General features: G+C 44.3%; 1 protein-coding gene across 1 annotated transcript in view; it reads right to left on the bottom strand.

The window, feature by feature from the left end:
• Positions 1-4,016: 4,016 nt before the first annotated feature.
• Positions 4,017-21,197, bottom strand: part of CCDC102A (coiled-coil domain containing 102A) — a 131,714-nt gene continuing 114,533 nt past the window's right edge. The window contains 4 exon segments of the mRNA XM_030203569.1: positions 4,017-6,563; positions 6,566-6,602; position 15,553; positions 16,074-16,177. Coding sequence (XP_030059429.1) covers positions 6,478-6,563; positions 6,566-6,602; position 15,553; positions 16,074-16,177 — 228 coding nt within the window. The 3' untranslated portion in view covers positions 4,017-6,477.

Below are 21,197 nucleotides of genomic sequence, written 5' to 3'. Positions count from 1 at the left end.
AGTCGGATAGGTCTTCCAGTTAACTCTAAGCAGATCAGCCCTGCTGAATATGGCTCCCCACCCACATACAAACAATATTTCATTCTAATTTACTTTAAAAACGTAGGGATCCTTTTACTAAGGTGTGCTGAGGCTTGCGGTAATGTAGGCGTGGGTTTTGGATGTGCGCTGAGCCATTTTTCAGCGCGCCTGTAAAAAAAGGCCATTTTTAAATTTTTGCCGAAAATGGACGTGCAGCAAAATCAAAATTGCCGCGTATCCAGTTTGGGTCTGAGACCTTACCGCCAGCCATTGACCCAGCGGTAAAGACTCACACGGTAACTGGGCTGTAATGACCTATGCATGTCAAGTGCCACTTGGCGCTTGTCCAAAAATAAAAACTGTTTTTTGGATGCATGTATCAGACGCGCAGCAAAAATGAAATTACCTCAAGAGCTATGCGGTAACTCCATTTTGGTGTGCGTTGGGCATGCGTAGACACGTGACTTAGTAAAAGGTCCCCTTACGTACTGACAATCCTGGCACTGCCACAAGGTAGTACACAAAATATAAAAACAGTTGTAAGTGTCTCAAATTTTTTGAGAGAAATAGGTTTAAACAATATAATAACAGATCATAAATGTAAAAATACACCAAGAGAACCTGAAGCCCTGCTCACACTGTGCTTTTAAACTAAGCTAACAGTTCAACCATGTTACAGGTCATTAAAACAGGTGGGACTAATTTTATAATTGGACACCCATGTGGAATGACCAAAGAGGCACTTATTTTAGAGAGGAAGAAATAGGTTTCCAGAACTATCCCTAACAGCAGATATTCTCTTCCATAGATTTATACCTGCTTCAAAGGTGCAAATGTTTGCATGTATTCAATCAATGTATTTCCACATGTATTTCATTAAATGTGTGTGCATCGCAACTCCACCCCAGCCCAACCTAAACTACACCCCTAAAAATGCCTATGCACAGATTACAAAGAACTAGGTAGGCACAATGTTATAAAATGATTAGAAATAAAGCATTGTAAAATTCATAATCCAACTTTTCAAAAACTTAAATTATTACCTAATAGGAAGTGCCCCACTGCATCACATCTTTAATAAACTTCAAAGCATTATTTAAAATACCGTTGACGCTTTCATTATTTTTTATTAGTGCTATATTTTATTTCTATTATCTAAATATTATGTCTCGCTTCAATTTATGATATTTTAATGAGATTTGAACTCATTTAAAAATAAACCTTACTGAGTTTCAGCTATCAGTTGAACTTATTGGTATAATAAGCTTGTTTTCGTCCTCGTCCAATTCGCCAAACAGGTAGGTAGGTCAGGGGGCTGTTTGTGCATATGAGGCAGAACTAGAACAGGGGCAAATGTGAGCGACAGGACAATTAGATCACTGGGATGGGGGGAGGGGTGTGTGTGTGAAGGGGGTTCCTTTGGCATGAAGGAAGTGGCCTAAGACAGAGTCTGGTAAATTGCTTTCAGGTTCCGAAAGGTTTGGTTCAGAGGCTATATTTTACAGATCTGAAGTATGTATTGTATAGAGATCCAATCTGGTGGCATTAATACCTGTAAACAACATAGTTACAGCTATTTGATCATAACTCTGCTAAATGTTTTGCATATACAAGAACCTTTTCATCAAATATGGGTGAAAAAGCACTGGGTAGGCCCAGTAGAGAATTACCCTCTAGAATTGTAGGCGTACAATTAGCACACTTGGCCTAGTAGATCATTTTATTCTTTTAGCGTTGGATAGTTTTGGTATATCTGGGGCAGTAATGCAATGATTCAAGGGATTTCTGATGGATAGGAATAACGGAGTTAAAATGCACGGTGTTCTTTTAGACAGTTGGATTCCTGTTTGCAGAGTACCACAAAGCTCGCCTCTCTCCCTCAAGTTGTTCAATGTCCTGCTACAGCCATTAGGGAGATGCTTAGAGCAAATAATTTTTTTTTTACATATGTGCAGATGATACTACTATACTTTTACCAGCTCCCAAAGTATATATGGATATTTTGAGTGAAAATCAAAAATGCGTCAATATTAGTGAAAATTGGGCAAAGGAATTCCGATTGAAACTTAATCAGGGGAACACAAAATTCCTTTGGCTGGGCTCTCAAAAAGAGATTGAGGGTAAAGAAAAATTTTCTATCAATAAGATGCAATTTAAATTTGAATTTTTTTCTAAGATTTTAGGAATTGATGATTAATCAAATTAATAAGGTAGTAAAACATTCTTTCTTATTATTAAGAAAATTAAGATTGATTCATAGAAACTGGAATAACAATCTTTTAGACTTATAGTACAATCGCTATTATTATCAAAATTAAATTATTGTAATGTGGTATACATGGGATGCACCAATACGTTATTGAAGATGTTGCTATGAGTGATTTTTTTTTCTTTAAGATCGGATGTATCTATTACTCCTTATTATTATGAGTTACATTGGCTCACAGTTATAGCAAGATATCATTTTAAGCTGTACACACTGGTTTATCATCAGACTCTACAAGGAATATACCTGTGTATTGGGTGGGCTTTTTCTCTGTATTGACAAGACAGCTTTTGAGGGGGCAAATATCTTTGTTATTTCCTACAGTTAAATTGGTTAAATATCTTAAACAACTTTCGGCTTCAATCCCGTATCAAGCCACAACAATATGGTACTCTCTTCCTTCTTCCGTTTGCTCTTTATCTCATTTGTGTTCCTTCTGTAAACAAGTGAAGACAGTTTTATTTTAAAAAAATTGAAATGATTATATTTTTGATATTGCTTTTAGGTTTTGTAAATTCCCAGATGGTTGTTCTGGTTCTCTTTTTAACTATGTTATCCGCATGGAACTGATCAGGTTATTGCGGAATAGAAGTTCTTGATGTAATGTAAAGTAACCTGGTAGGAACTTGTTCTACAAAGGAACGTAGGCATCTCCTTTCTGTTATAGAATACTAGAGTAGGGGGTTTATTTAAGGAAGGGATCTGGAAGGGGGGGGGGGGTTCTTGCTGTTTTTTCATTGCACATGTATTCTCTTTATTGCATTTTGTGTTCTAAAGACATTTTTTGAATAAACATAGATTGATACAAAAAAAGAATACTAGTATAAACGGGCATATACATCTATATGCGCTTAGTGCACTTGCTATAGTGCTGCAGTAACTGTGTGCGACTAATTGTAGGAGATATGCACATTACATATAACAGGCTATAAATTATCCCCCAGATTCTATATAATGTGCCTAGAGATCCACACTGAAATACAGGCATATTCTATAACAATGTGCGTAACTTAATTGGCTTAAGCTAATTAGCATAACAGCACTTAAGCAATAATGAGTAGTAATTGGCAATAATTGGAATTTATGGGGTCCTTTTACAAAGGCGCGCTGAAAAGTGGCTTGCAGTAGTGTAGGTGCGGGTTTTGGGCACACACAGAATCATTTTTCAGCGTACCTGTAAAAAAGGCCTCTTTTTTTTCCCCCCGAAAATGAACATGCAGCAAAATCAAAATTGCTGCGTGTCCATTTTGAGTCTCTGACATTACCGCCAGCCACAGACCTAGTGGTAAAGAATTTGGGTGCTAATGACCTACGTGTGTCAGATGCCACTTGGTGCGTATCCGCTACGTGCACTAGAAAATACAAAACATTTTTCAGACGTGCGTCAAAAATGAAATTACTGCAAGAGCCACGCGGTAGTTGGGTGGTAAGTCCATTTCGGTGCGTGTTGGGCGTGCGTAGGCGCCCTACATGCATAACTCGCTAAGCGTATTCTGTAACATACTGCTCCTAACTTCCAATGCGCGTAGACAAAACGAGCTGTGGTTATGGGTGGGGAAATGGGCGTTCTGAAATTTACACACGTACTTATAGAATATGGCCCTCTGCACTGAAATCTACGCACCGGGATTTACGCCATGTTTTCATTGGTGTAAATAGATGTGCGTAGTTTTAGGCACTGGGATATCAACTAAGCATATTCTATATACCGTGCCTAAATCTAGGCGCAGCTTATAGAATACGCTTAGGCAGAAATGTTTTCTACGTGGATTTTTTAGGCGCTATATATAGAATCCGACCCTATATGTGTAACTTGCCCCGCCCAGAGATTCCATATGCACGCCTATCTGCAGGCTTTGTACTTTCCAAGATATCTGCATAGTTACAGAATAGTGTTTAGGTGAGTATCTGGCATTTATAATAAATGTGCACACATACGTGTTTATATGCCATTATTCTAATCATTTATATGCATAATTGGTACATAAATTTTTGTGCCTACTTTATAGAATTTCCCCCTATGTGCACATGCAAATGTTCTTACCACTGCAGTAAAAATAGTTCATATTTAGTGAATAGGCTCCTTTTGGTAGAGACTGTCAATTCCTTGAGGCAGGGAACTGTATCTGTACATAATTAGTTATAAGACACCAAATGCTATACAAATGCCAAAGTAAATATTTGAGAGTGATAAGGCTATTTAAGAAGGCAAAGTCATTGAAATCTCTGATTATGAATAATATAGGTAAGAGATATTTAGGATATAGACCAGTATCTATGAAGATGAATCACACAGAGATAATGTATGATCAGGGTGATAAGATATATGGAGGTGAATGATATGGGTAAGGGATAGTTAAGATGCTGATACCATTATATGACTGTCTTCCTGCAGGGGTGTCACAAAATTAATGAAGGGAAGACGTGATCTTCCTAGTAGATAAGATATTTAAGAAGTATTTAAACTGTATGGACAAAAGTGCTACATTAAAACAAAATGGTAATAATATATTACCAAAGTTCAAGAGTGAACTCTCTTTGTTTTCCATTGCAAAGTCAAAACAGAAAACAATAGAAAGTCAACATGATCTTTTTGGTGAGACTCCTCCAATGCCCTTTGACTGCTGATTTTCCTATATAGGAGACAAATAGTCAGTGACATCATGCTCTAAGATCCAAGGAAAAGAGTGTAGAGGTGCTGCCAACAAACAAAAGATTCTAGACACAAAATACAAAGAGTTCCGAAGCTCAAAAATATTTCACAAGAAGCACTTCTTGAATGGTGTCTCAGCTACTATGGACAAGTGCTGTGCACTGCCATGTGAAGGAGATGGGTTCAGTTTCTGAGTCTAGCTTTGGCTCCCTGCAACAACATTTCAGCCATCGAACAATGATTTGTGGCCTTGTTGTACGGATTGGAATATAAGGAAAGGCATAAGCTGCAGAATGGGGTGGGCCACTGGGGCCATGACTTCACCAATATTTTACCCAACAGAGTATCAGCAACTAGACAGCTTGGAGGCGGAGCAGCAGATTAGTTTGGCCCTTCCAACCAAAGCTGCCCCCAGCTAGTTGCAAATAAAAGGCTCACAGCACCAAAGACCAATAGAGGACTGGTTTCAACTGAGCTGGAAAGGTAGAAGAAAACCACTATACCAAGAACACCCCCCCCCCCCCCAACAACAAAACAGAGGCAACTGTTAAGGCAGAAATTTCATTTCTCATCCAATCAGAACTCTAAGACAGTCGTTTAACATAAAAGCACTCAATGAACAGCTAAATCTAACCTCATAACTAATCATCTCAAAAACTGAAAAATATGCAGTTGAAAATAGTGTAACAAACAGCCATGCATAAATTGTAAATGATAATCAATAGATTGACAAATGGAATTCATTCTGAAAATCTATTCAGTTTCTCTTGGCAGCAGAGTCTCCAATCCTCACCTCACGCTCTAACTTTTGTCTGAATGATGGTTCTCTAGGTTACTGACAATCTGATTCATTTGTTCCACTATTTTCCTGACATGTATTTTAGTGTTTTAGGATATTGGGTTTGAGGTAGATTTAATTACCTGTGAATTTATATTCATAGCCAGTGAGTTTAGTTGAACTGTCTGTGGATAACAGGATTAGAGATGCAGTTTCTGCCTTTAAAAAGCCAGATTTATTATTGACCCTTGTCCCTAGAGAGGTAGCTCTTGGAGAAACCTACGCGAGGTTTTTCAATCATGTCAAGACTCCAAAAGTCTCCAAGCCAGAATGAGGTCTTTTAACGTCGGTGATCTGTATCATTTTTATGTAGACTGACAAAGAAGCAGTGGCACAGTGATTCGTGTGGGATTGCCAGTCCATAGTAACGGTGATTCCTTCTTCAGGTTCTTTTGAATTGATGTGTCAGTCTCTGATCCAAGGTTTCTTCAGAGATGATAAAATAATATTTTTAAAAATATGTTTAAAAAAATGCTGAAAGTGCTATTAATTTCAATACAGCCATCTTGACTGCCACAAGAGCTGTCCAGACTATAGTGCTGAAGTGCAGTGAAACACGCATGAGTGAACACCTAGATTTATGGATCATCTTTCTGCATCTCTTAGTGACTGGGAATTCTGTGCTTTTTGCATGTCCAACTCCAGAACTCTCCTCTTTGTGTGCCGATGTGTCTGTTGCTCACAAATGTGAATTCAGCATTAGGGAACTTGAATCTGTAGGTCTTCGTCCTCATCCAAATCACTTGTACCGTCCCCAGGATCATCTGAGCTGAATCGTGAACGAGTATCTTTCCAAACAGTGGAGTGTTCTGTTGCCTTCGAGCCTATCATTACATAAGAAAGAGAAGGAAATAATTTAGAGCCTGATTCACAGTTACATGCAGAGAGATGTACATACATTTCTAAACTGTTTTAAGAGTATGTATACAGTTCATTATAGCATATTAGAAAAGAACAGACGGCCATGAATTAGGAGCCACCTGGCCAGTGCTGGTATTTCTAGATTCAGCCAGTGTCTATTTAGCAACAGCAGAGGAATACCAGTACAGGAGCTGTCACTAAACGCATGCTAAGCAAATGTTTTGCACCTTGTGGTAACATGAGCGAGGGCAGGCCTGGAGCCAGGACAAACTGTAGCCACAAAATGAGCACAGGTAAAGGAAATACTATTTTTTAATAAGTATCAGGTAGTGGTCCTGTTCCATTCACAGGCAGAGGAGAGAAAATAAACACAAAAATGTTCCTTAGATGTAACAAGGTTTACCAGAAGCCTTATCCTACAAGGCCATGCAAAGCAGTACACTTTCCTTGTCTCTGGCCTGGTTCCCCAGAGTTACCAATGTAGTCTCTAGCATTTACTCGGGTCAAAATCCAAAGATGCAAGGTTCCAAGTTGAACTTAGCCTACCAGGGTGTAACAGATACAGTTCACAGGTGGAGGAAAATGCAGTTGGGTGTCACTGCTCCCTCTGGGCCTCTTTCACTTAGTTGTGTACTGAGCTTTTACATTTCCTGGACCATGCTTCTCCTGACTCCGTCCCTCCATGTCCTTTCCATCCCCTGGGTAAGACTGTTAAGTTTTAAGGTGGCTGTGACACAGTGAGGGAGTGCTATCAAGGGAGAGGGGCAACATCCTCTAGACTCCCTCACACCCCCAATGTGGTAAAAGGGGGCCTTGGCCGTTGGGGTCCTTTTACCACAGCTTGGTAAAAGGGCCCCTATATTACCAAAGGGCTACATGCAATGGACCCCTCAATCGTTCTTTCAAGCCCTGGCTGAAACGGGCATTTTGCTGTCACTTTGCATGCCTCGTCGGAGGTGTAAAGTCAACAAGGAATAAAAAAATAAACATCTCTCTTTAACAGTTCTTAATACTTGTATATTTTTTGACCACTCAAACCAAACCTCTGCAGAAAGTCTACATGTAAACTGTAGCATTCTAAAATCTGCATTTATACATGTAAGCCACCTACACGTGCAAATGCTACTATTTACATGTAGAATTGCTGTGCAACGCATCTAAAATGACCTCCATAGTCAAGTATAGTGTGTGCAGAGACATCAGTGGCGTATCCATTCAAAGTGCGTGTGTTGCATATGCAGACTCTGTTAGTCCCTCCCTTCTCCCTCCTGCCACATCTCTCCTTTCCCTTCCTGACCCTGCAAAGCTCTCACAATTCTATCCCTCCCCCCAGTGCCTTAAAATCATCTCCAGTCTTTGCCCATGCAACACCAGCAGCATTCATAAGCCACCTGTGGCCTGCACCAGGGCTTTCTCTCTGGACCATCCCACTACTTCTGACACAAATTCCTCTTTTCTGAAGGGTGGGATGGTTCAGAGAGAAAGCCTCAAAGACTGAAGGTGACTTTAAGGTAATTGGGGGGGGGGGGGGGTGGAGAGGGCAGAAAGAGATGCGGCATGAGACACACCTCTTGTTTCAAAATTCCTGGCTACATCACTGAAAGACATTAACATTCTGATCAAAAGGGCCATTAAAAAAAACCCCTGCAAATCTGTTTTTTTCCCCAAACATTTTCTGTGTAATATGCCTGTTTGGTTCATATCTAAAGTTCCATTTTGCATAGGATAACTAGAATGGAAATGAGTCTTCCAAGCTGGATGTTCATACTTTCCTGACTATTTTACAAAAGACTTGCTGAATATGGAGCCTCTTATAAAATATGTATAGGTCAAGGGGTAATACATATGTATTTCCTTAAATGTGCAGCAGTAACAGATAATTGGAAAAGTACATGTTCAAAAGAAGAGCAGCATCACTCGACAGTTTCTGTGTGGAAATACCAGCATTTATATGTGTGTATGCCTGTTTTTTTTTTTTTAGCAACCTATACATGTACATTCTGACACTTATGCCTATATAATGAGTATCATATTTAGGGACAGTGTGGGACAAATTCATTAAAGGTTGCCAAACGTTAGGCACCAAAAAAACTGGGCAATATGCTAGTAGTGTATAATGGCCAAGCTGCGAGCCAAATCTGTTATAGAATCCTAGCGTAAGTCTGCAGTTACGCGTTAAACTTTAGGTTCGACCACTTAATGCCATTTCTATGGAGGAGTGGCCTAGTGGTTAGAGCACCAGTCTTGCAATCCAGAGGTGGCCGGTTCAAATCCCACTGCTGCTCCTTGTGATCTTGGGCAAGTCACTTAACCCTCCATTGCCTCAGGTACAAACTTAGATTGTGAGCCCTCCTGGGACTGAGAAAAAAATACTTGAATGTAACTCACCTTGAGCTACTACTGAAAAAGGTGTGAGCAAAATCTAAATAAATGAATAAATAAAATATGGTGGCAGCTAAATGCAGCAGTTCAGTGTGTAAACAAAACTATAAAATGTGCACAAGAATAGTCAGATGCCCCCAACATTCCCAGGTCCCTCCCACATTAACACCCCCTCTGCACTTGCACACAGGAGAATTTAAGTGCATGTTACGTGCACAACTGCAGATTAGCACTAATAACTGCTTATGCCACTTATTGATATCGCCAATTAATTATATTACATCCGAAGCCATCCTGCGTGCCCAAAGCCAGACAATCCTCTCAGGGACAAACCTAACATAGCCATTTTTCAATAAATGACTGCATCAGGGGTGCACTGTCATGTTAAACAAAAATGACTTGGTCATGAATAATTATTGGTATTTTAGTCAATAAAACAAGCGTATCAAACTCCAACTTTCTTACAAGTAAACATGTTGTGTTCGAATAAAACATCACTGTTGCCCTTCTGGTGCTTGTTTTCTTTGCTTTTATCCCCCTGGTTTCTCCACATTGAGTTCTCTTTGGTCTAAAACTCTGTATAATCCTGGAGGAAAGAGGAGAAGCAGCAGGTCTAGCAACAAAATATATTGTGTCCACACCTACCACCAGGGAAGAAATGTGACTTGATCAGGGACAGTGCAGACCAGGACCTGAACCTGGGAACTGTTCTGGTTACGGACCTCTCTGTACCACTGTTCTCTCAAAGCTAAGTAAGAGTCCTCCAACTGCACTGCTGCCAGTAGGGGGTGATGCTTCAAGATTGTATTTTGAATCACTAGGTATAGGCAGGTTCACTGGAATCCTGCAGAGTTTGCCTGTCTCTCACTATTGAATATGTAATAGTGAAACAGCACCACCTGCTGGCAGGACTGTAGGTGGAGGACACCTGCTCAGCTTTGAGGGACAGTGCTCTCTGTAATTTTATTTTACTACTGTTGCTATTATTTTATAAATTTCATTCTGCTTTTCTTTTCTATTTTCTTTTTAACTTAACCCATTAATGTGTTACTTTGGAAACATGTGTTCAATTGTAATACCAATAAAATGATCTGAATCTGAAGCAGAGCTACAAGAAGGCAGCAAAGTTTCATCAGGGGGAAAGATTAGCAGCTGCGAATTGAGAGAGGAGCCAGATGCCAGGATCAGAGTGAATCTGTGGGTTTTGGTGTAGCAGGGCTGGAATGTCCTATGATTCACAGCAGGCTTTTGCTGGCACAGAGTAACAACAAGAATAATTACCAGCTACAGCATGAAGCTCTTTTACTACTGTTGCCTGACTGGGAAGCTGGGAAGATGAAGAAAGGGCAGGCAAGGGGAGATAATTGGAACATGAGAACAGTGTCAGGCAGACTTTTACAGTCTGTGTCCTGCAAATGACGATGGATTTGGATAGGCTGGAGTGGTTTTCAACAGCAACACCAGTAGTTGGAACCTAAGGGCAGGGCCGGGGCAGACTTCTATGGTCTGTGTTGCAAAACTGCCAAAGAAAGATCATGATCAAATATTTTATATACATTAATTGTTGATTTAATCATTAATTGATAATGAGTGTGACCTTTAGGCAGAATGGATGGACAGTTCAGGTCTTTATCTGCCATCATTTATTGTGTTACTATATAAGACAGGTTTCCTGGGGGCCAATGCTCAAAACCTAATGCCAACATTAAAGGCAATTAGTGCAGGACCAGCGCACACGTTAATGTTCAGAGGGCTTTAGCGCAGATATCAATGTGTGTGCCAAAGATGGTCGCAAATTGCATTTAAGTGTATAGATATGGATGTTAATGAGGTTACTCTGTATACCCTGCCAATGCTCAAACAACAGCGCAGAAAAAAATGCTAGCATTAACGCTGAAACCTTACCGCCAGCTCGAGGGTAAAGTAATTCTTCTGAATTTCTGATATTAAACTACCAGTTTTGTGTTGTTTTGGAAGCGGAAGGAAAGTCCGTACAGCATCTGAGCACTGATAGCGAGAAATAAACATGTGCGAGTCTGAGGAAAAGTGAAAACACACATTGGCGCCTGTTTTTCTGCGCTTAATCATGAGCCTTTAAAAAATTTAAGTGCAAACAGTTTTTGAAAAGCTTATGTGTGCTTGCACTTTCAGTTTTACCTGGGCATGAGCACAAGAGCTGCGCTTTCCTCAAAACATTTGTGCACAAGTGCCAGGAACATTCCTCCCCCTTGCTTTCGGTTTAATAGTGCGCATAAAATTTGAGTGTGCACCTGGCGGTAATATTACTGGGAGCCCTTACTGCCACCTCAATGGGCAAGTACCCCCCCCCCCCCCCGAAATGGCTACACAGCCAGTGCTTCACTTGCCGCATGGCCATTTCCTGAAAAAAAACAAAGACCTGCCTTTTACCCACTGTGGTAAAAGGGGGCCTCGGCGCACGTCAAAAACACGTGCCAATGTCAGTGCAGGCCCCCCTTTTGCCGTAACTTTAAAATTTAGCTGTAATCCACTTTGAACCAATTCATGTTGGGAGTTGCTGGACTATAAATACTATCATATAACATTTTTTTCTCCTTAAGTAAAGGATTTCATGGTATTATGTTAACTTCCACTGGCTGCCTACTGCTAAATTTTCTTATATTTTATATAAAGTTTTAAATGGTGATTGTCTGGGGAACATGCTTTTGCATTTTCAATTTTCCACTTTGAATAGGAACAGAAGATTGTGTACTAATTGTCCTATAACTGTCCTTTCTCCTTTCCATCCGTTAAAGGGAAAACATTGTTTTTAAACTTAATGAAAAACTTTTATCCTTTACAAAAAAAACTTGGAAGGAAATTGTTTTATGTTTTGAACACTCAAATTCTTATTTAATTTTTAGGAAAAATGTAAAGACTCTTTTGTTTAATTTCCAATGTTAGTCAACTGCTAGAAATTTTTCATGATTTTAAATTAAATTGTTATGTAAGGCGATTTTTATATTTTGTATTGTAGTGTATTTCCTACATATTTTTGTAATTTAAATGTAATTAACAAGTGACTATTTTAGTTTCTTGATCATTGTAAACTGCTTAGAACTTTGCGGTAGTAGCGGTGTATAAATAAATGTTAATGCAATAAAATGTGAGTTATGTACATCCTGCCAAATTTAGGTGTCCACACTTATGCCAGCTCTATGGCTGGTGTATCTGTAGACACAAAAATGTTAAGCACATTGATACCAAGTTATACAAGAATTCTATATCGCAATCTGTGTTCACAAGTGCCATTATAAAATAGGCTCCTACCACGCATCTTTGGGTCTCCTAAATAGATGAGCCCAGGTGTAGAACTGCCCCCCTTGTGTACTTTTATGCACAAATACCATGGGGCAATTTTATAAAAATCAGGATTCACCTGTGAAAAGTGCATTGTAAAATAATCCTCTTATCTCCTCTTATCTCTCCCATCGTACCTTCAGAGTACACTCTCATGGTTCGTCCTCCTCCCCTATCCCACTCTCTGTTGGAGTTCTTCAGGGATCTGTCCTTGGGCCCCTTCTTTTTTCAATCTACACCTCTTCTTTAGGCTCCCTGATCTCTTCTCATGGTTTCCACTATCATCTTTATGCTGACGACACCCAGCTTTATCTCTCCACACCAGAAATCACTGCGGAAACCCAGGCCAAGGTGTCGGCCTGCTTATCCGACATTGCTGCCTGGATGTACTACTACTACTACTACTACTATTTAGCATTTCTATAGCGCTACAAGGCATACGCAGCGCTGCACAAACATAGAAGAAAGACAGTCCCTGCTCAAAGAGCTTACAATCTAATAGACAAAAAATAAATAAAGTAAGCAAATCAAATCAATTAATGTGAACGGGAAGGAAGAGAGGAGGGTAGGTGGAGGCGAGTGGTTACAAGTGGTTACGAGTCAAAAGCAATGTTAAAGAGGTGGGCTTTCAGTCTAGATTTAAAGGTGGCCAAGGATGGGGCAAGACGTAGGGGCTCAGGAAGTTTATTCCAGGCGTAGGGTGCAGCGAGACAGAAGGCGTGAAGTCTGGAGTTGGCAGTAGTGGAGAAGGGAACAGATAAGAAGGATTTATCCATGGAGCGGAGTGCACGGGAAGGAGTGTAGGGAAGGACGAGTGTGGAGAGATACTGGGGAGCAGCAGAGTGAGTACATTTATAGATTAGTAGAAGAAGTTTGAACAGGATGCGAAAACGGATAGGGAGCCAGTGAAGGGTCTTGAGGAGAGGGGTAGTATGAGTAAAGCGACCCTGGCGGAAGATGAGACGGGCAGCAGAGTTTTGAACCGACTGGAGAGGGGAGAGGTGACTAAGTGGGAGGCCAGCAAGAAGCAGATTGCAGTAGTCTAGACGAGAGGTGACAAGGGTGTGGATGAGGGTTTTGGTAGAGTGCTCGGAAAGAAAGGGGCGGATTTTACGGATGTTGTAAAGAAAGAAACGACAGGTCTTGGCGGTCTGCTGGATATGAGCAGAGAAGGAGAGAGAAGAGTCAAAGATGACCCCAAGGTTTCGAGCTGAGGAGACAGAGAGAATGAGAGAGCCATCAACAGAAATAGAAAACGGGGGGAGCGGGGAGGTGGGTTTGGGGGGGAAAATGAGAAGCTCGGTTTTGGTCATATTTAATTTCAGGTGGCGTTGAGACATCCAGGCAGCAATGTCAGACAAGCACGCTGAAACTTTGGTTTGGATGCAAGGTGAGATATCAGGGGTAGAAAGGTAGATTTGGGAATCATCAGCATAGAGATGGTAGGAAAAGCCATGGGATGAGATTAATGAACCAAGGGAAGAAGTGTAGATAGAAAAGAGGAGGGGACCAAGAACAGAACCCTGAGGTACGCCGACAGGCAGAGGGATAGAAGTAGAAGAGGATCCACCAGAGTGAACACTAAAGGTGCGGAGGGAGAGGTAGGAAGAGAACCAGGAAAGGACAGAGCCCTGGAATCCAAGTGAGGACAGGGTATCGAGAAGTATGCTGTGATCGACAGTGTCAAAAGCAGCGGAAAGATCAAGAAGAATGAGGATGGAATATTGACCTCTGGATTTAGCCAGTAATAGGTCATTGGAGACTTTAGTAAGCGCAGTTTCGGTTGAGTGGAGAGGGCGAAAACCAGATTGTAATGGGTCAAGAATAGCATGTGAGGAGAGAAAATCAAGGCAGCGGCGGTGAACAGCACGCTCAAGTAATTTGGAGAGAAAAGGAAGGAGGGAGATGGGTCGGTAATTAGAGGGACAAGTAGGGTCAAGTGAAGGCTTCTTAAGGAGAGGTGTGACCACAGCATGTTTAAAGGCAGCAGGGACAGTCGCAGTGGAAAGTGAGAGGTTGAGAATGTGACAGATAAAAGGAATAAGAGTAGGAGAGATGGCATTAAGAAGGTGGGTGGGAATGGGATCAGAGGAACAGGTGGTACATTTTGAGGAAGAAAAGAGAAGTGTAGTTTCCTCAATAGTAACTTCAGGAAAGGAGGAAAGGGAATGAGGGGAAGGAGAGAGAGGGGAACGGACTAGTGGAGGGAGAGGTGGTGAGGTAGAGAAAGCAAGGTTTATCTTTTGAACCTTGTTGTGAAACTGAACATGGCCAAGACTGAACTTATTGTTTTCCCACCCAAACCCACTTCTCCTCTCCATTCACTCTCTATCTCAGTTGATAACACCCTCATCGTCTCCGTCTCATCTGCCCGCAACCTCGGTGTCATCTTCGACTCCTCCCTCTCCTTCTCTGCGCATATCCAGCAGATAGCCAAGACCTGTCGCTTCTTCCTCTATAACATTAGCAAAATTCGCCCCTTCCTCTCCGAGCACACCACCCGAACTCTCATCCACTCTCTCATTACCTCTCGCCTTGACTACTGCAACCTACTCCTCACCGGCCTCCCACTTAGCCATCTATCCCCCCTTCAGTCCATTCAGAACTCTGCCGCACGTCTTATCTTCCGCCTTAACCGATATACTCATATCACCCCTCTCCTCAAGTCACTTCACTGGCTTCCGATCAGATACCGAATACAGTTCAAGCTTCTCCTACTCACCTACAAATGCACTCGATCTGCAGCCCCTCCTTACCTCTCTACCCTCATCTCCCCTTACGTCCCTACCCATAACCTCCGCTCTCAAGACAAATCCCTCCTTTCAGTACCCTTCTCCACCACCGCCAACTCTAGGCTTCGCCCTTTCTGCCTCGCCTCTCCCCATGCTTGGAACAAACTCCCTGAGCCCATACGCCGGGCCCCCTCCATACCCATCTTCAAATCATTGCTCAAAGCCCACCTCTTCAATGTCGCCTTCGGCACCTAATCACTACATCTCTTCTCAGGAAATCTCATCTACCCCAACTTGACATTTCGTCCTTTAGATTGTAAGCTCTTCTGAGCAGGGACCGTCCTTATTCGTTAATTTGTACAGCGCTGCGTAACCCTAGTAGCGCTCTAGAAATGTTAAGTAGTAGTAGTAAGTAGTAATCCATGAACAGAATGCCTTAGCTTGTTTAGGGGCCCTTTTACTAAACTGCGGTAAAAAGGACCCTGTGCTAGTGACAGGAGCCATTTTTGCCGCATACCGAGGCCCTTTTCACCACAGCGGGTAAAAAGGCCGAAGAAAGACATGGCCATGCAGTAAGATTGTTCTTACCGCATGGCCATGCTGGGGGGAGAACTTATTGTCTCCCATTGAGGGCTTCCTGATTAACGTTAGCAGAAATATTTTTTTAATATTTCTGCTAGCGCCGAAAATGCCACACACTGGGGGTGGAACTACTGCTGGCGCCCGCGTTGGGCCGGAAATAGCTCCAGATTGGCACACAGTAAGCCCGCTGTGGGTTTACCACCGCTTAGTAAAAGGGTCCCTTATTTCTTTGTAAATTATTTCCTTTTGGTTTTACGATATAATTTTCAGTATCCCTTTTTCTTTACAAGTGTTAAGTTGAAATTCTATTGACACTTATAAATCGAACAAAAAATTCAGACAGCCTGCCCAGTCTGAGTACAAACCTAAGCCTAATTTTCTAAGGGAAAATAAGTGAACACTCCAGGCTCTCTGTTTTACCTGGACTGGAGATGCTCCAGCTGAACTTGAAGGTTCTCATTTTGCTCCGTCTGTTCATCCAGGGATCTCTGTAGCTTGCGAGTCTGGTTGTGAGCCTCATCCAACTGTAGCAGACACAGAAAATCAAAGTCACGAAACAAAAAGGAGTTACCCAAACAGCCACACCCGAAGGGCACAGAACAGCGGTGTGACCTCATACAATGGATTGAGTGGCGATCGCATACTGAGAAAGAATCTATTGCAGCTACAGGGATACACAAACAATATAGAGAAAGAGTATGTGGCAGAAAAAGACTAAGGGCCATCTATCCATCCTCACCTCCTGTTTAGCATTACTAATCCTTCCCAGTATCAGGGCAGTTCTATAACAGGGCGCTTGGCAGAAGCCTATTCTGGTAGGTGCCTATTTTCCTTTATTGAATATCAGCTTATTTATTTCAGCGTGCTTTCAAAACTATTGCCTGAGGTAATGACGTAAAGCGAATGCTACATACCTGTAGAAGGTATTCTCCGAGGACAGCAGGCTGATTGTTCTCACTGATGGGTGACGTCCACGGCAGCCCCTCCAATCGGAATCTTCACTAGCAAAGTCCTTTGCTAGCCCTCGCGCGCCGATGCGCACCGCGCATGCGCGGCCGTCTTCCCGCCCGAACCGGCTCGTGTTCGTCAGTCTCGTATGTAGCAAGACAAAGACAAGGGAAGACACAACTCCAAAGGGGAGGCGGGCGGGTTTGTGAGAACAATCAGCCTGCTGTCCTCGGAGAATACCTTCTACAGGTATGTAGCATTCGCTTTCTCCGAGGACAAGCAGGCTGCTTGTTCTCACTGATGGGGTATCCCTAGCCCCCAGGCTCACTCAAAACAACAACCATGGTCAATTGGGCCTCGCAACGGCGAGGACATAACTGAGATTGACCTAAAAAAATTTACCAACTAACTGAGAGTGCAGCCTGGAACAGAACAAACAGGGCCCTCGGGGGGGGAGTTGGATCCTAAAGCCCAAACAGGTTCTGAAGAACTGACTGCCCGAACCGACTGTCGCGTCGGGTATCCTGCTGCAGGCAGTAATGAGATGTGAATGTGTGGACAGATGACCACGTCGCAGCTTTGCAAATTTCTTCAATAGAGGCTGACTTCAAGTGGGCTACCGACGCAGCCATGGCTCTAACATTATGAGCCGTGACATGACCCTCAAGAGCCAGCCCAGCCTGGGCGTAAGTGAAGGAAATGCAATCTGCTAGCCAATTGGATATGGTGCGTTTTCCTACAGCCACTTCCCTCCTATTGGGATCAAAAGAAACAAACAATTGGGCGGACTGTCTGTTGGGCTGTGTCCGCTCCAAGTAGAAGGCCAATGCTCTCTTGCAGTCCAATGTGTGCAGCTGACGTTCAGCAGGGCAGGAATGAGGACGGGGAAAGAATGTTGGCAAGACAATTGACTGGTTCAGATGGAACTCCGACACAACCTTTGGCAGAAACTTAGGGTGAGTGCGGAGAACTACTCTGTTATGATGAAATTTGGTGTAAGGGGCCTGGGCTACCAGGGCCTGAAGCTCACTGACTCTACGAGCTGAAGTAACTGCCACCAAGAAAATGACCTTCCAGGTCAAGTACTTCAGATGGCAGGAGTTCAGTGGCTCAAAAGGAGGTTTCATCAGCTGGGTGAGAACGACATTGAGATCCCATGACACTGTAGGAGGCTTGACAGGGGGCTTTGACAAAAGCAAACCTCTCATGAAGCGAACAACTAAAGGCTGTCCTGAGATCGGCTTACCTTCCACACGGTAATGGTATGCACTGATTGCGCTAAGGTGAACCCTTACAGAGTTGGTCTTGAGACCAGACTCAGACAAGTGCAGAAGGTATTCAAGCAGGGTCTGTGTAGGACAAGAGCGAGGATCTAGGGCCTTGCTGTCACACCAGACGGCAAACCTCCTCCATAGAAAGAAGTAACTCCTCTTAGTGGAATCTTTCCTGGAAGCAAGCAAGATGCGGGAGACACCCTCTGACAGACCCAAAGAGGCAAAATCTATGCTCTCAACATCCAGGCCGTGAGAGCCAGGGACCGGAGGCTGGGATGCAGAAGCGCCCCTTCATCCTGTGTGATGAGGGTCAGAAAACACTCCAATCTCCACGGTTCTTCGGAGGACAACTCCAGAAGAAGAGGGAACCAGATCTGACGCGGCCAAAAAGAAGCAATCAGAATCATGGTGCCTCGGTCTTGCTTGAGTTTCAACAAAGTCTTCCCCACCAGAGGTATGGGAGGATAAGCATACAGCAGGCCCTCCCCCCAGTCCAGGAGGAAGGCATCCGATGCCAGTCTGCCGTGGGCCTGAAGCCTGGAACAGAACTGAGGGACTTTGTGGTTGGCTCGAGATGCGAAGAGGTCTACCAAGGGGGTGCCCCACACCTGGAAGATCTGTCGCACTACACGGGAATTGAGCGACCACTCGTGAGGTTGCATAATCCTGCTCAACCTGTCGGCCAGACTGTTGTTTACGCCTGCCAGATATGTGGCTTGGAGCACCATACCGTGACGGCGAGCCCAGAGCCACATGCTGACGGCTTCCTGACACAGGGGGCGAGATCCGGTGCCCCCCTGCTTGTTGATGTAATACATGGCAACCTGGTTGTCTGTCTGAATTTGGATAATTTGGTGGGACAGCCGATCTCTGAAAGCCTTCAGAGCGTTCCAGATCGCTCGCAGCTCCAGAAGATTGATCTGTAGATCGCGTTCCTGGAGGGACCAGCCTCCCTGGGTGTGAAGCCCATCGACATGAGCTTCCCAGCCCAGGAGAGACGCATCCGTGGTCAGCACTTTTTGTGGCTGAGGAATTTGGAAAGGACGTCCCAGAGTCAAATTGGACCAAATCGTCCACCAATACAGGGATTTGAGAAAACTCGTGGACAGGTGGATCACGTCTTCTAGATCCCCAGCAGCCTGAAACCACTGGGAAGCTAGGGTCCATTGAGCAGATATCATGTGAAGGCGGGCCATGGGAGTCACATGAACTGTGGAGGCCATGTGGCCCAGCAATCTCAACATCTGCCGAGCTGTGATCTGCTGTGACGCTCGTACCCGCGAGACGAGGGACTACAAGTTGCTGGCCCTGGCCTCTGGGAGGTAGGCGCGAGCTGTCTGAGAATCCAGCAGAGCTCCTATGAACTCGAGTTTCTGCACTGGGAGAAGATGGGACTTTGGGTAATTTATCACAAACCCCAGTAGCTCCAGGAGGCGAATAGTCATCTGCATGGACTGCAGGGCTCCTGCCTCGGATGTGTTCTTCACCAGCCAATCGTCGAGATATGGGAACACGTGTACCCCCAGTCTGCGAAGTGCCGCTGCTACTACAGCCAGGCACTTTGTGAACACCCTGGGCGCAGAGGCGAGCCCAAAGGGTAGCACACAGTACTGGAAGTGACGTGTGCCCAGCTGAAATCGCAGATACTGTCTGTGAGCCTGCAGTATCGGGATGTGTGTGTAGGCATCCTTCAAGTCCAGAGAGCATAGCCAATCGTTTTCCTGAATCATGGGAAGAAGGGTGCCCAGGGAAAGCATCCTGAACTTTTCTTTTACGAGATATTTGTTCAGGGCCCTTAGGTCTAGGATGGGACGCATCCCCCCTGTTTTCTTTTCCACAAGGAAGTACCTGGAATAGAATCCCGGCCCTTCCTGCCCGGATGGCACGGGCTCGACCGCATTGGCGCTGAGAAGGGCGGAGAGTTCCTCTGCAAGTACCTGCTTGTGCTGGAAGCTGTAAGACTGAGCTCCCGGTGGACAATTTGGAGGTTTGGAGGCCAAATTGAGGGTGTATCCTTGCCGGACTATTTGCAGAACCCACTGATCGGAGGTTATGAGAGGCCACCTTTGGTGAAAAGCTTTCAACCTCCCCCCGACTGGCAGGTCGCCCGGCACTGACACTTGGATGTTGGCTATGCTCTGCTGGAGCCAGTCAAAAGCCCGTCCCTTGCTTTTGCTGGGGAGCCGAGGGGCCTTGCTGAGTCGCACGCTGCTGACGAGAGCGAGCGCGCTGGGGCTTAGCCTGGGCCACAGGCTGTCGAGAAGGAGGATTGTACCTACGCTTGCCAGAAGAGTAGGGACCAGTCTTCCTTCCCCCGAAAAATCTTCTACCTGTAGAGGTAGATGCTGAAGGCTGCCGGCGGGAGAACTTGTCGAATGCGGTATCCCGCTGGTGGAGATGCTCTACCACCTGTTCGACCTTCTCTCCAAAAATATTGTCCGCACGGCAAGGCGAGTCCGCAATCCGCTGCTGGAGTCTGTTCTCCAGGTCGGAGGCACGCAGCCATGAGAGCCTGCGCATCACCACACCTTGAGCAGCGGCCCTGGACGCAACATCAAAGGTGTCATACACCCCTCTGGCCAGGAATTTTCTGCACGCCTTCAGCTGCCTGACCACCTCCTGAAAAGGCTTGGCTTGCTCAGGGGGAAGCGCATCCACCAAGCCCGCCAACTGCCGCACATTGTTCCGCATATGTATGCTCGTGTAGAGCTGGTAGGACTGAATCTTGGCCACTAGCATAGAAGAATGGTAGGCCTTCCTCCCAAAGGAGTCCAAGGTTCTAGAGTCCTTGCCCGGGGGCGCCGAAGCATGTTCTCTAGAACTCTTGGCCTTCTTTAGGGCCAAATCCACAACTCCAGAGTCATGAGGCAACTGGGTGCGCATCAGCTCTGGGTCCCCATGGATCCGGTACTGGGACTCGATCTTCTTGGGAATGTGGGGATTAGTTAGAGGTTTTGTCCAGTTCGCCAGCAATGTCTTCTTGAGGACATGGTGCATGGGTACTGTGGACGCTTCCTTAGGTGGAGAAGGATAGTCCAGGAGCTCAAACATTTCAGCCCTGGGCTCGTCCTCCACAACCACCGGGAAGGGGATGGCCGTAGACATCTCCCGGACAAAGGAAGCAAAAGACAGACTCTCAGGAGGAGAAAGCTGCCTTTCAGGAGAGGGAGTGGGATCAGAGGGAAGACCTTCAGACTCCTCGTCAGAGAAATACCTGATGTCTTCCTCTTCCTCCCACGAGGCCTCACCCTCGGTGTCAGACACAAGTTCACGAACCTGTGTCTGCAACCGCGCCCGACTCGACTCCGTGGAGCCACGTCCA

The sequence above is a fragment of the Microcaecilia unicolor genome, chromosome 5 (genome assembly GCF_901765095.1).
Source record: "Microcaecilia unicolor chromosome 5, aMicUni1.1, whole genome shotgun sequence".
In the NCBI taxonomy this organism is placed as follows: Eukaryota; Metazoa; Chordata; class Amphibia; order Gymnophiona; family Siphonopidae; genus Microcaecilia; species Microcaecilia unicolor.
The sequence above is the reverse complement of the archived record's forward strand: the minus strand, read 5'-3'. Positions and strand labels throughout refer to the sequence as shown.